The sequence below is a fragment of the Hyla sarda genome, chromosome 5 (assembly GCF_029499605.1).
Source record: "Hyla sarda isolate aHylSar1 chromosome 5, aHylSar1.hap1, whole genome shotgun sequence".
Classification (NCBI taxonomy): domain Eukaryota; kingdom Metazoa; phylum Chordata; class Amphibia; order Anura; family Hylidae; genus Hyla; species Hyla sarda.
Window position 1 is genome coordinate 366,010,609 of NC_079193.1, and position 12,492 is coordinate 366,023,100.

The 12,492-nt window shown below is 42.8% G+C and overlaps 1 protein-coding gene across 4 annotated transcripts in view; it reads left to right on the top strand.

The window, feature by feature from the left end:
• The window catches only part of PHF20L1 (PHD finger protein 20 like 1), a 117,310-nt gene that overhangs the window by 104,092 nt on the left and 726 nt on the right, over nucleotides 1–12,492 (top strand). For all 4 annotated transcript variants that reach the window (XM_056522790.1, XM_056522791.1, XM_056522792.1 and 1 more), the window contains exons 17-20: nucleotides 71–170; nucleotides 2,797–2,992; nucleotides 9,339–9,654; nucleotides 11,153–11,303. In XM_056522790.1, coding sequence (XP_056378765.1) covers nucleotides 71–170; nucleotides 2,797–2,992; nucleotides 9,339–9,654; nucleotides 11,153–11,303 — 763 coding nt within the window. The remainder of the gene's footprint in view (nucleotides 1–70; nucleotides 171–2,796; nucleotides 2,993–9,338; nucleotides 9,655–11,152; nucleotides 11,304–12,492) is intronic.

The window sequence follows — 12,492 nt, forward strand, 5'->3', positions numbered from 1 at the left end:
ACATGTATGTTGCAGTTTGCTTTGGGCATCCACATCCCATAACAATGCTTTTATGTTATCTGTTTTGTAGTGTGAGGAATGTCTTTGTTGGCAGCACAGTATTTGCATGGGAGTTCCGGAAGACAATATTCCTGAGCAGTATATCTGCTATGTGTGCAGCGACCCACCAGGTGAGAAATGGATTCTTTTTTTTTTTTAACTGGTTGCAGTCTGTTCAGTGGGGTTGTTGGGCCGCATGTCCCATTTACCTGTTAGGCTGGGTTCACACTACGGTTTGTAACTACGGTTCCTGTATACGGCTGGGAGGATGGGTGGGCGGGGCTTAATCGCTACTCCCGCACTCAGCCGTATTCGGGAATCGTAGTTAATGTATGTCTATGAGCCGACCGGAGTGAACCGCAGCCTCCGGTCGGCTGCTTTTTCGGCCGTATGCGGTTTCCCGACCGCAAGCAAAAACGTGGTTGACCGGAGGCTGCGGTTCACTCCGGTCGGCTCATAGACATACATTAACTACGGTTCCCAAATACTGCTGAGTGCGGGCGCCACGATTAAGCCCCGCCCCCCCTCCTCCCAGCCGTATACGGGAACCGTAGTTACAAACCGTAGTGTGAACCCAGCCTTAGGCAGCATTCACACCACTTTTTTGCTATACAGTTCCCGTATACGGTTTCAATCTAAAAACCATACGGAACCGTATAGAAAACCGTATACATTGACTTAACTTTGTAAACTGTATGTCAAACGCATCATCCGGTTTAGTCCGTTTTTCGTCATATTACGTTTTTTGGTCTGGGTGAAAAACCATATTAAAACAGTATACTTTTTTTTTTTTTTTTTTTTTTTATATATACATGGGAGTCAATTGGAACCATACCGTATGTGCATACAGTTTCCTCCAGTTTTCACCATACGGTTTTTGACTTTGCACAGTTTTTTTTCTTGGAATTTCAATCAAAAAAGTTAAACTTTATTTATTTATTTAAAGTTTTTTTTCTTAAATGGATGCAATCGGACATTATTTTTCAAACCATATACAGTTTTTAACAGTACAAGGGTGGAATTTTTGTACACACGTTTTGATACAGTTTTAGTCCAGTTTTGAGGAATCCATTTTTCATCAAAAACTTGATACAGGAACTGTAATGCAAAAACGTGGTGTGCATGCAAAATTACTATGGCAGGCAGAGGGCTTTACCAGTCCCCTGTGCTATAGTACATCTACCATCCCAGCAGAGCACCAATCTAACTGAACACTGCTATGCAACAGAATAGCATTGATGAGTATAAGCAATCTAATGATTACTTATAAAAGACTAGATTTATTTTCATCCCACAAAAAAAAAAAAAATCTGGTTTGGCAGTATATTTTATGGTTAAATGACAGGTTTCATTACCTACTGCAATTGGTCCTACAAAAAAAAAAAAAAAAAACAGCATAGCATTGATGAGTATAAGCAATCTAATGATTACTTATAAAACACTCGATTTATTTTCATCCCGCAAAATATTTTATTCTGGTTTTGTGGTATATTTTATGGTAAAATGACAGGTTGCATTACCTACTGCAATTGGTCCTGCAAAAAAAAAAACACACAGCATAGCATTGATGAGTATAAGCAATCCAATGATTACTTATAAAAGACAAGATTTATTTTCATCCCACAAAATATTTTTTTCTGGTTTTGCAGTATATTTTATGGTAAAATGACAGGTTTCATTACCTACTGCAATTGGCCCTGCAAAAGAAAATACAATAATAATAATACAAGCCCTCATGTGGTTCTGTGGATGGAAAAATAAGAGTTATGTCAAGGAGAAAGAACGTACAGTGTCATTTACAGTGAAGTTACTATTTAAAGCGTCCATGTCATTTAAAAAAAAACTTGTACATGTCACAGAAATATGTCAAAAGTTTTGATTGGTCAGGATGTCTCCGTGCTGAAACCCCAATCGATCATTCGAATGAGCTGAGAGAAGAACTGGGAGTGAAGCAGAAACCGTGCACTTCTCCTTTTCTCATTCTAATGATTGGTGGAGGTCTCAGCACTGAGATCCCAACTGATCAAAACATTTAACAGGTCTCTATGACCTTTCAAAAGACAAGGAACTGTAAAGGGGTTTTCTGGCTTAATAATAACATTTCTATTTGCCAGGGACAGGGGACCCCCACCAATCTTTAGATATACCCAGTTTAGATATAACCAGCTTCGCTCCCTATCTCTGTGCTCAGTTCTGCCATAGACTATGATGGAGACTGACTCCTGCATTAAGCGCCAGGTCAAGGATTATAGTGTGCCTGTATTCCGGGATTGGTGGGGGTCTCAGCACTGAGATCCCGACCGATCAAAACATTTTGTCTGCATGACATATCAAATGTTTTGTAATGACAGTAACACTTTAAACTGGGAAAAATTTGATGAGACAAATCCCTTAAAGGGGTACTCCACTGCTCAGCTTTTGGAACAAAGCCCCGCCCCCTCATGATGTCATATCCCACGCCCTCAATGCAAGTCTATGGGAGGGGGCATGACTACCGTCATGCCCCCTCCCATAGACTAGCATTGAGGGGGCTATGATGTTACGAGCTGCCTGCTCCAGCGTTTGGAACAGTTGGTTCCAAATGCTGAGCAGCGGAGTACCCCATTAAGTTCATTGCCTAAAATTAGACCTGAGTGCCAGGAACGTTCAAAGAACTATCAGTCATCTAAGTTAAAGTCACATTCTCGTTTTTTTTGCGCACTGTTATAATTTACGGCTTCTTTCATAATTTCCATTTCCTTGGCCTCATTTTTACAGGTCAGAGATGGAGCGCAAAATACAAGTACGACAGAGATTGGTTTAACAACGGGCGCATGTGCGGCCTCTCCTTCATAAATGACAACTACTCCTACCTGAACGCCAAAAAGATTGTGTCCACGCACCACCTCCTGGCTGACGTGTACGGCGTCACCGAGATACTTCATGGACTACAGCTAAAATTTGGGATTTTAAAGTGAGTGATGACTTTTGATCTAATGCTTTTTTATGTACCCTGCACCTCACTGTATAGGTTACATTTAGATGTGGGGGGGTCAACTTACGCCAGTTTTCTGGTTAAAAAAAAAATAATTTGAAAGTAGTTAAAGGGGTACTCCGGTGGAAACAAATGTTTTCAAATCAATTGGTGCCAGAAAGTTATACAGACTTGTACAAATTACTTCTCTATAAAAATCTTAATCCTTCCAGTACTTATCAGCTGCTGTATACTACAAAGGAAGTTGTGTGTGTAGATCTTTCCAGCCTGACCACAGTGCTCTCTGCTGACACCTCTGTCCGTGTCAGGAACTGTCCAGAGCAGAAGCAAATCCCCAAAGTTAACCTCTCCTGCTCTGGACAGTTCCTGACAAGGACAGAGGTGTCAGCAGAGAGCACTGTGGTCAGACTGGAAACAACTGCACAACTTCCTCTGGAGCATACAGCAGCTGGAAGGATTAAGATTTTTATATAGAAGTAATTTATAAATCTGTTTTACTTTCTGGTACTAGTTAATTTGAAAACTTTTTTTTTTTTTTCCCACCGGAGAACCCCTTTAACACAATTTTACACAAACATGTACAACTTTTACGGCTTTCCTTAACGGTGTATTCCAGGAAAGAAACTTTTTTTTATATATATTAACTGGCTCCAGAAAGTTAAATTAGTTCTATTAAAAAAAATCTTAATCCTTCCAATAATTATCAGCTGCTGAAGTTGAATTGTTGTTTTCTGTCTGACAACAGTGCTCTTTGCTGACATCTCTGCTTGTCTCGGGAATTGCACAGAGTAGAAGAGGTTTGTTATGGGGATTTGCTTCTAAACTGGGCGGTTCCCGAGACACGTGTCATCAGAGAGCACTTAGACAGAAAAGAAAACTCAACTTCAGCAGCTCATAAGTACTGTAAGGATTAAGATTTTTTAATAGAAGTAATTTACAAATCTGTTTAACGTTCTGGAGCCAGTTGATATATATAAAAATATATATTTTTCCTGGATAAACCCTTTAACACCTATAAGTGTGACCTATTGGCATAGTGGTATGATTGTAGTCTATTGTCATCTGTTTTTTCCCTACAGTGTCCTCTACAGGGGAAATAAAGTATTACATGCAGCTATTGAAATAAATGCATATAAAGTGGTTGAAGGGTCCTGTGCTGTAGACCTTTCTCAATGACACCCGGGACAAGCTTTATGCTTCAACTTCACTTCGTGTTATGCCAAAATATTCTGAACTCATTTAATTACAGATTAAAATTAAGATTGTTTGGGGGGAATTTATCAAGGGATTTAGATGTTTATTTTTTTCTTTTTTTTTTTCTTTTTGTGGTGTTTTGGCAACTTTTCGATGCACACCTGATTACTTAGAAATCACTGTTAACACTCAAATCTGTCTTTGCAGATGACGTGGTCAGGAATTTATCATTGTGACTTTTTGAAAAAAGTTTCAACGCCAGGCAGGGACCATACTTAGAAAAATAACTAGGCACAGGCAGATGGTTTAACCCATAGAGGACACACTGCCCTAACATGTGTCTCTCTCTATGGTAAACGACTATAACTCCCAGCACGCCCTGAGTTTAAATGCCCCTCCCCCCCCCCCAAAAAAAAAGTTACCCTCATTTCTTATTTTACAAATAAAAATAAAGTAAAACAATTAAATAAACCAACATATTTGGTATGGTCGCTTGTGGAAATGTCATAACTAATAAAATAAGATGGGAATTGTCCTATGCGGTGAACAGCGTAAAAGAATAAATCCCAAATTTTAGGTTACATCACATCCCTAAAAAATGCAAAAAAAAGGGACCAAAATATCACATATATATAAAAGTGGTACTGTTAAAAACTACAGATCTTGGTGCAAAAAATAGCCCTTTTACTGCCCTATATGTGGAAAAATTTGAATTTTATAGGGGGTCAACAATGGAATACAGCAACACGCAGCACTTAAAGAGTACCTGTCATGAAACAAACTGTCCTAAACTACCTTCCGCTATGTTTCCTAACTACACCTAACAAACTGCTCTACCCAGCAGGCGCTACGTCACTGAAGCCTGCTGGGGGATCGTTTCCGCCCTCACTTCATCTCTGCTGCGCTTTGTGTCGGGAGCACACAGAGATGCTTAGCCTATGACACAGTAGGCTGCTCTGGGGTCTCCTCCTCCTCGTTTAGCACTGCATGTGTTTTATAGGGAGGTGGAGTGTAGGAGTGAGAACCTGCTGTGCGAGCCACGCTGCCTGGCAAGGACAATATGGTGAGTGGCCATAATTTTACAAAAAATAAATTAATAATAATAATAAGGCCATGTGAGGAGCTGCTGCGGGCACAGAGCTTGCTCCCGTCTGTCTGATTGACAGGAAGAAGGCTGCACTGACAGAGTTTGGACTTATGCCAGTCCAGCATGAGTCCGAACTCTATGGGAGACTTGCGGCCGGGACATGTAGGGAGACCCCTAGTGGCCATTTATTAGAAATAAAAATAGAAAAAGGCATAAATATAATTTTTTTTTTAAAAGCATGTTGTTTATATTAACCTCTTAAGGACGCAGGGCGTATGGATACGCCCTGCATCCCGAGTCCTTAAGGGCGTATCCATACGCCCGTGGGAATTCCGGCCCCCACCGCTAGCCGGTTGGGGACCGGAGCCGGATGCCTGCTGAAATCGTTCAGCAGGCATCCCGGCATATCGCCCAGGGGGGTCATTATGCCCCCCCATGTCGGCGATCGCCGCAGATCGCTGGACAATTCAGTCCAGCGATCTGCGGCGATTCCGGGTCAATCGGGTCTCCAGTGACCAGGTGACCCGGAATTACTGGCTGTTCGGGGCCGTCTCTGACAGCCAGAGCCTGCAGGGGTGAGGTGGCACTGGTGCCACCTCACGATCGCCCTGATTCGTCGGCCGGATTACCGGCCGACCAATCAGGGCGCCTGCTGCGGGCGTCACTCCCGCACCCGCTCCGCCCCTCTTCCGGAGGGCGTGAGCGGGTGCGGGAAGACGACCCCGGGTGCTGGGGACCCCGATCCCCGGCGTCCATGTTGGGATCGGGGCCCCAGGAGCGATGGCGGCGGCGAGGGACTGACCTGTGCGGTGGCACCGTGGAGCAGCAGCAGGAGGTGAGTGACAGCCTCCTGCTGTTGCTTAGCAACAGCTCCCAGCATGCAAAAGGGCATGCTGGGAGCTGTAGTTATGCAACAGCAGGAGGCAGATCACCACAACTCCCAGCATTCCCTTATGGGCATGCTGGGACTTATGGTTTTGCAACAGCTGGAGGCACATTTTTTCTATGGAAAAGTGTACCTTCAGCTGTTGTATAACTACAACTCCCAGCTTGCACAAACAGCTAAAGTGCATGCTGGGAGTTGTAGTGGTGCATCTGCTGGTTGCATAACTACAACTCCCAGCATGCCCGTTGGCTGTCGGTGACTGCTGAGAGTTGTAGTTTTGCAACAGCTGAAGGCACACTGGTTGTGAAACAGAGTTTTTTTTTTTACCTAACTCAGTGTTTCACGACCGGTGTGCCTCCAGCAGTTGCAAACTACAACTCTCAGCAGTCACCTTACACCATGCACCGTACATGCTGGGAGTTGTAGTTTTGCAACAGCTGGAGGCACACTGGTTTTGAAACACTGAGTAAGGTCACAAACTCCGTGATACATAACCAGTGTGCCTACAGCTGTTGCAAAACTAAAACTCTCAGCATGTACAGTCTGTCAGCGCATGCTGGGAGTTTTCGTTTTGCAACAGCTGGATGTCCCCCCCAATGTGAATGTACAGGGTACACTCACATGGGCGGAGGCTTACAGTAAGTATCGGGCTGCAAGTTTGAGCTGCAGCAAATTTTCTGCAACAGCTCAAACTGCCAGCGAGAAACTACTGTGAACCCCCGCCTGTGCGACTGTACCCTAAAAACACTACACTACACTAACACAAAAAATAAAATAAAAAGTAAAAAACACTACATATACACATACCCCTACACAGCCCCCCTCCCCTCCCCAATAAAAATGAAAAACGTCTGGTACGCCATGGTTTCCAAAACGGAGCCTCCAGCTGTTGCAAAACAACAACTCCCAGTATTGTCGGACAGCCGTTGACTGTCCAGGCATGCTGGGAGTTTTGCAACAGCTGGAGGCACCCTGTTTGGGAATCACTGGCGTAGAATACCCCTATGTCCACCCCTATGCAAGTCCCTAATTTAGGCCTCAAATGCGCATGGAGCTCTCACTTTGGAGCCCTGTCGTATTTCAAGGCAACAGTTTAGGGTCACATATGGGGTATCGCCGTACTCGGGAGAAATTGGGCTTCAAATTTTGGGGGGTATTTTTTGCTTTTACCCTTTTTAAAAATGTAAAGTTTTTGGGAAAAGAAGCATTTTAGGTAAAAAAAATTTTTTTTTTTTTTACATATGCAATAGTCGTGAAACGCCTGTGGGGTATTAAGGTTCACTTAACCCCTTGTTACATTCCCCGAGGGTTCTAGTTTCCAAAATGGTATGCCATGTGGGTTTTTTTTTTTGCGGTCCTGGCACCATAGGGGCTTCCTAAATGCGGCATGCCCCCAGAGAAAAATTTGCTTTCAAAAAGCCAAATGTGACTCCTTCTCTTCTGAGACCTGTAGTGCGCCAGCAGAGCACTTTTCACCCCCATATGGGGTGTTTTCTGAATCGGGAGAAATTGGGCTTCAAATTTTGGGGGGTATTTTCTGCTATTACCCTTTTTAAAAATGTAAAACTTTAGAGAAACCAAGCATTTTAGGTAAAAAATTATTTATTTTTTTTACATATGCAAAAGTCGTGAATCACCTGTGGGGTATTAAGGTTCACATTACCCCTTTTTACGTTCCCCGAGGGGTCTAGTTTCCAAAATGGTATGCCATGTGGGTTTTTTTGCAGTTCTGGCACCATAGGGGCTTCCTAAAGGTGACATGCCCCCCAAAAACCATTTGTCGCTCCTTCCCTTCTGAGCCCTCTTCTGCGCCCGCCGAACAATTAACATAGACATATGAGGTATGTGCTTACTCGAGAGAAATTGGGTTTCAAATACAAGTAAAAATTTTCTCCTTTTTACCCCTTGCAAAAATTCAAAAATTGGGTCTACAAGAACATGCGAGTGTAAAAAATGAAGATTGTGTATTTTCTCCTTCACTTTGAGGCTATTCCTGTGAAACACCTAAAGGGTTAAAACGCTGACTGAATGTCATTTTGAATACTTTGGGGGGGTGTAGTTTTTATAATGGGGTCATTTATGGGGTATTTCTAATATGAAGACCCTTCAAATCCACTTCAAACCTGAACTGGTCCCTGAAAAAAAGTGAGTTTCAAAATTTTGTGAAAAATTGGAAAATTGCTGCGGAACTTTGAAGCCCTCTGGTGTCTCTTCCAAAAGTAAAAACTCATAAATTTTATGATGCAAATATAAAGTAGACATATTGTATATGTGAATAAAAAAAAATTATTTTGAATATCCATTTTCCTTACAAGCAGAGAGCTTCAAAGTTAGAAAAATGCAAAATTTTCAAATTTTTCATCAAATTTTGGGATTTTTCACCAAGAAAGGATGCAAGTTACCAAAAAATTTTACCACTACGTTAAAGTAGAATATGTCACGAAAAAACAATCTCGGAATCAGAATGATAACTAAAAGCATTCCAGAGTTATTAATGTTTAAAGTGACAGTGGTCAGATTTGCAAAAAATGGCCGAGTCCTTAAGGTGAAAAAGGGCTCAGTCCTTAAGGGGTTAAGATAATAAACAACATATCAAAAAAAAAAAAATTGACGACAGGTACTCTTTAAAGGGGTACTGCTGTATACACCACAGGAAATTGTGTAGTTCTTTGTAGTCTGACCACAGTGCTCTCTGCTGACACCTTTTGTCTGTGTCAGGAACTGTCCAGAGTAGGAGCAAATCCCTATAGCAAACCTATCCTGCTCTGGACAGTTCCTGACATGGACAGAGGTGTCAGCAGAGAGCAATGTGGTCAGACAAAAAAGAACTACACAACTTCCTGTGGAGTATGATAAGTTACTGGAAGGGTTAAGACTTTTCAATAAAAGTAATTTACAAATCTGTTTTAACTTTCTGGCATCAGAGAAAAATTGTATTCCACTGGAGTACCACTTTAACACAGCCACTTTTTCTTTTGGTTGGAAATTGACTGTGCTGAGGTAATTTCTCCTAGCTGTGTATTTATCATATCCTCTTGGCCATTTCCTAAATTTGATGCACATCAGCACTTTCACAACTGAAAATTGACTGTAAAACACGTCCATTTTGTAATTTCCCAAATATAACCACCATTTGTCTCTTAATCTGGTATTTACAGGAACAAAGACCACCCAGACCTCAGACTGTGGTCCCGTCCCATGAAGCCTCGGGAGTCAAATCAGGGAAAAGGCACATGTGGACTGAACCATAAAGGGCCAACAAACAAGCTGGATATGACGGAAGAAACATATATAGTGAGCGAGCACAGCTACCAAAAGCCCCAGGGCTCCGGCGGTGACAACAAAATGCAGAACGACACCGGAAAGTCTGAGGACAATAATAGCGTAATTCTGGGCGGCCACAAGAGTAACTTACACACTGAAGCAAAAAGAAGATTATCAGATCATATAAATATGGAAAGGAGGACTGACCAGGTGAGAGATCGAAAAGCTGTCCAATAGGAGGGAGAGAATTATGTCATCTATGTATTTGGTGTAAAATAGAACTATATACAATGGCTCCTATATCTGACATGATACATTCTGTATTAATTGATACCAGATTAAAAGAATTTTGGTGCATGGTAAAATAGTTTCCATAACGTCTGCAGTATGAGGGCAACCAAACAGCACCTCATATTTCAACTTCCTGGACCAGTGTATGGGAAAAGGGGAACACCGGGGTGAACTGCAGCATTACTGAAATGTTCAGGAGGGGTTAAAGAATATCTGTCATGATCTTGTTAAATTTTATAATCCTCCCAGTTCACTGCCCCCATCATAATAAATAGAGATGAGCGAACTTACAGTAAATTTGATTTGTCACGAACTTCTCGGCTCGGCAGTTGATGACTTTTCCTGTGTAAATTAGTTCAGCTTTCCGGTGCTCCGGTGGGCTGGAAAAGGTGGATACATTCCTAGGAAAGAGTCTCCTAGGACTGTATCCACCTTTTCCAGCCCACCCATCATCAACTGCTGAGAAGTTCGTGACGAATCGAATTTACTGTAAGTTCGCTCATCTCTAATAATATACCACCCCCTGCCTTTATTTCTATAAATTTTTTTAGTTTTCTACTTTGATATTGCTCTGTATTTTCTGCTCAGCCTCAGTCAGATTCACAGACTGGGAAGGGGCGTTCCCCAGCAGGTGTGACATCATCTGAAGCCATACAGGGGAGAACTTCCTCCCTCACTCTGCTACACACAGTCCAGAGCAGTTCAGTGTGAGATGATCTATGATTAGATAAGGCTGCATGCCCCCCCCCCCCTTCAGCACTCCAGACTGCATTTCCTGATTTTGGACTTCTGCCAGGCCAGCAGGAGTCCACATTCTGTGCAAAAGATGGGGGAAATGTGATCTGGACAAGTAGGGGGACTCCTAGTGGCAGAAATGTTCAAAGTACATTAGAGAGATTTTTTTATTTACCATAAGAAGTGCAATAGCAAAAATTAGTTTTATAAGGGTATTCCAGGAAAAAGCATTTATATATATATATATATATATATATATATATATATATATATATATATATATATCAACTGGCTCCAGAAAGTTATACAGATTTGTTAATGACTTCTATTAAAAAAATCTTAATCCTTCCAATAATTATCAGCTGCTGAAGTTCAGTTGTTCTTTTCTGTCTGGCAACAGTGCTCTCTCTGCTGACATCTCTGCTTGTCTCGGGAACTGCACAGAGTAGAAGAGGTTTGCTATGGGGATTTGCTTCTACTCTGGACAGTTCCCGAGACACATTTCATCAGAGAGCACTTAGACAGAAAAGAACAACTCAACTTTAGCAGCTCATAAGTACGGAAAGGATTAAGATTTTTTATAGAAGTAATTTACAAATCTGTTTAACTTTCTGGAGCCAGTTGAAAGGCACCCTGGTAACTTACGACTTATGAATGACTGATGATGAATCTTCTATTCCAGGCTGTATTGGCAGAAGTGTGTAATGACAAGAAAGTAGCGGAGGAGCAGCTGGACACTCACCTCCAGTGGCAGCTCAATCTTCTGACCCACATAGAGAGCGTCCAGAATGAAGTCACCAGCCGCATGGACCTCATAGAGAAGGAAGTAGATGGTACGGCCATAGTTTTGTTATTTATGTTGTCTATTTTCCTTCTGTACTCCATCTGTACCTCTCATTCTCTCGTATTGTGCTCGCTCTGAGGCACTCTCTTGTACACCCTTGTACCCTTTTTTGCCCTTTCCTCCTCTCTTGCCCTTTTCGTCTCTCTTTTTCCCCTCTTTTGCGTTTTTGACTCCAAAATGCCTGTTGGTCGGCTGATCGTGTTTTGCCCCGCTTAAAAAAGAATCATTAGCCAACAGATGATTGCCATAAAGGGCTGCTCCAATGATCCAGTGCCCGTGTGTTTGGCCCTTCCCTCTCTGCACTGTATACAAGCATCTATCTCATAGATCAGCACTCGTTTATAGAGCAGCCATCTCATACGTTCCCAGGCTGGCCATACACGTTAGGTGCAGGTAATAAGAGAGTGTTCTGAATGGGTGAAAAGGAATTATACTGCTGTTAGACTCCACTGTTTCCCTCCTCCATGACCCTCTCTCCTCCTTCCTCCTGTGCCCCCTTCCCTCCCGGCCTCTCCGTATGCTCCCACCATCTCCGTATGCTCACCCTCCCTCACGGCCCCTCCGTATGCTACCTCCCCCCTCCCTCACGGCCCCTCCGTATGCTCCCTCCCCCCTCCCTCACGGCCCCGCTGTATGCTACCTCCCAACTCCCTCACGGCCCCGCCGTATGCTCCCTCCCCCCTCCCTCACGGCGCCGCTGTATGCTACCTCCCAACTCCCTCACGGCCCCGCCGTATGCTCCCTCCCCCCTCCCTCACGGCCCCTCCGTATGCTCCCTCCCCCCTCCCTCACGGCCCCTCCGTATGTGCCTTCCCTCACGGCCCTCCGTATGATTGACATTTGGCATTTTGCAGCAGTGTCACTTGAGGTGAAAGAGATCATGTGACCTACTTCAAAGGCAAATATTAAAGGGGTACTCTGGTGAAAAACTTTTTTTTTTTTTTAAACTGCTGTATATAAGCATAAGCTCATCAGGAGAACAGTCTTAAAAAGTTGATTTCTTTTAAAAGAACTAAATGACTAGAAATTATAGTGTTAAAGGGGTACTCCGGTGATAACCTTTTTTCTTTTAAATCAACTGGTGCCAGAAAGTTAAACAGATTTGTAAATTACTCCTATTAAAAAAATCTTAATCCTTCCTGTACTTATTAGCTGCTGAATACTACAGTGGAAATTCT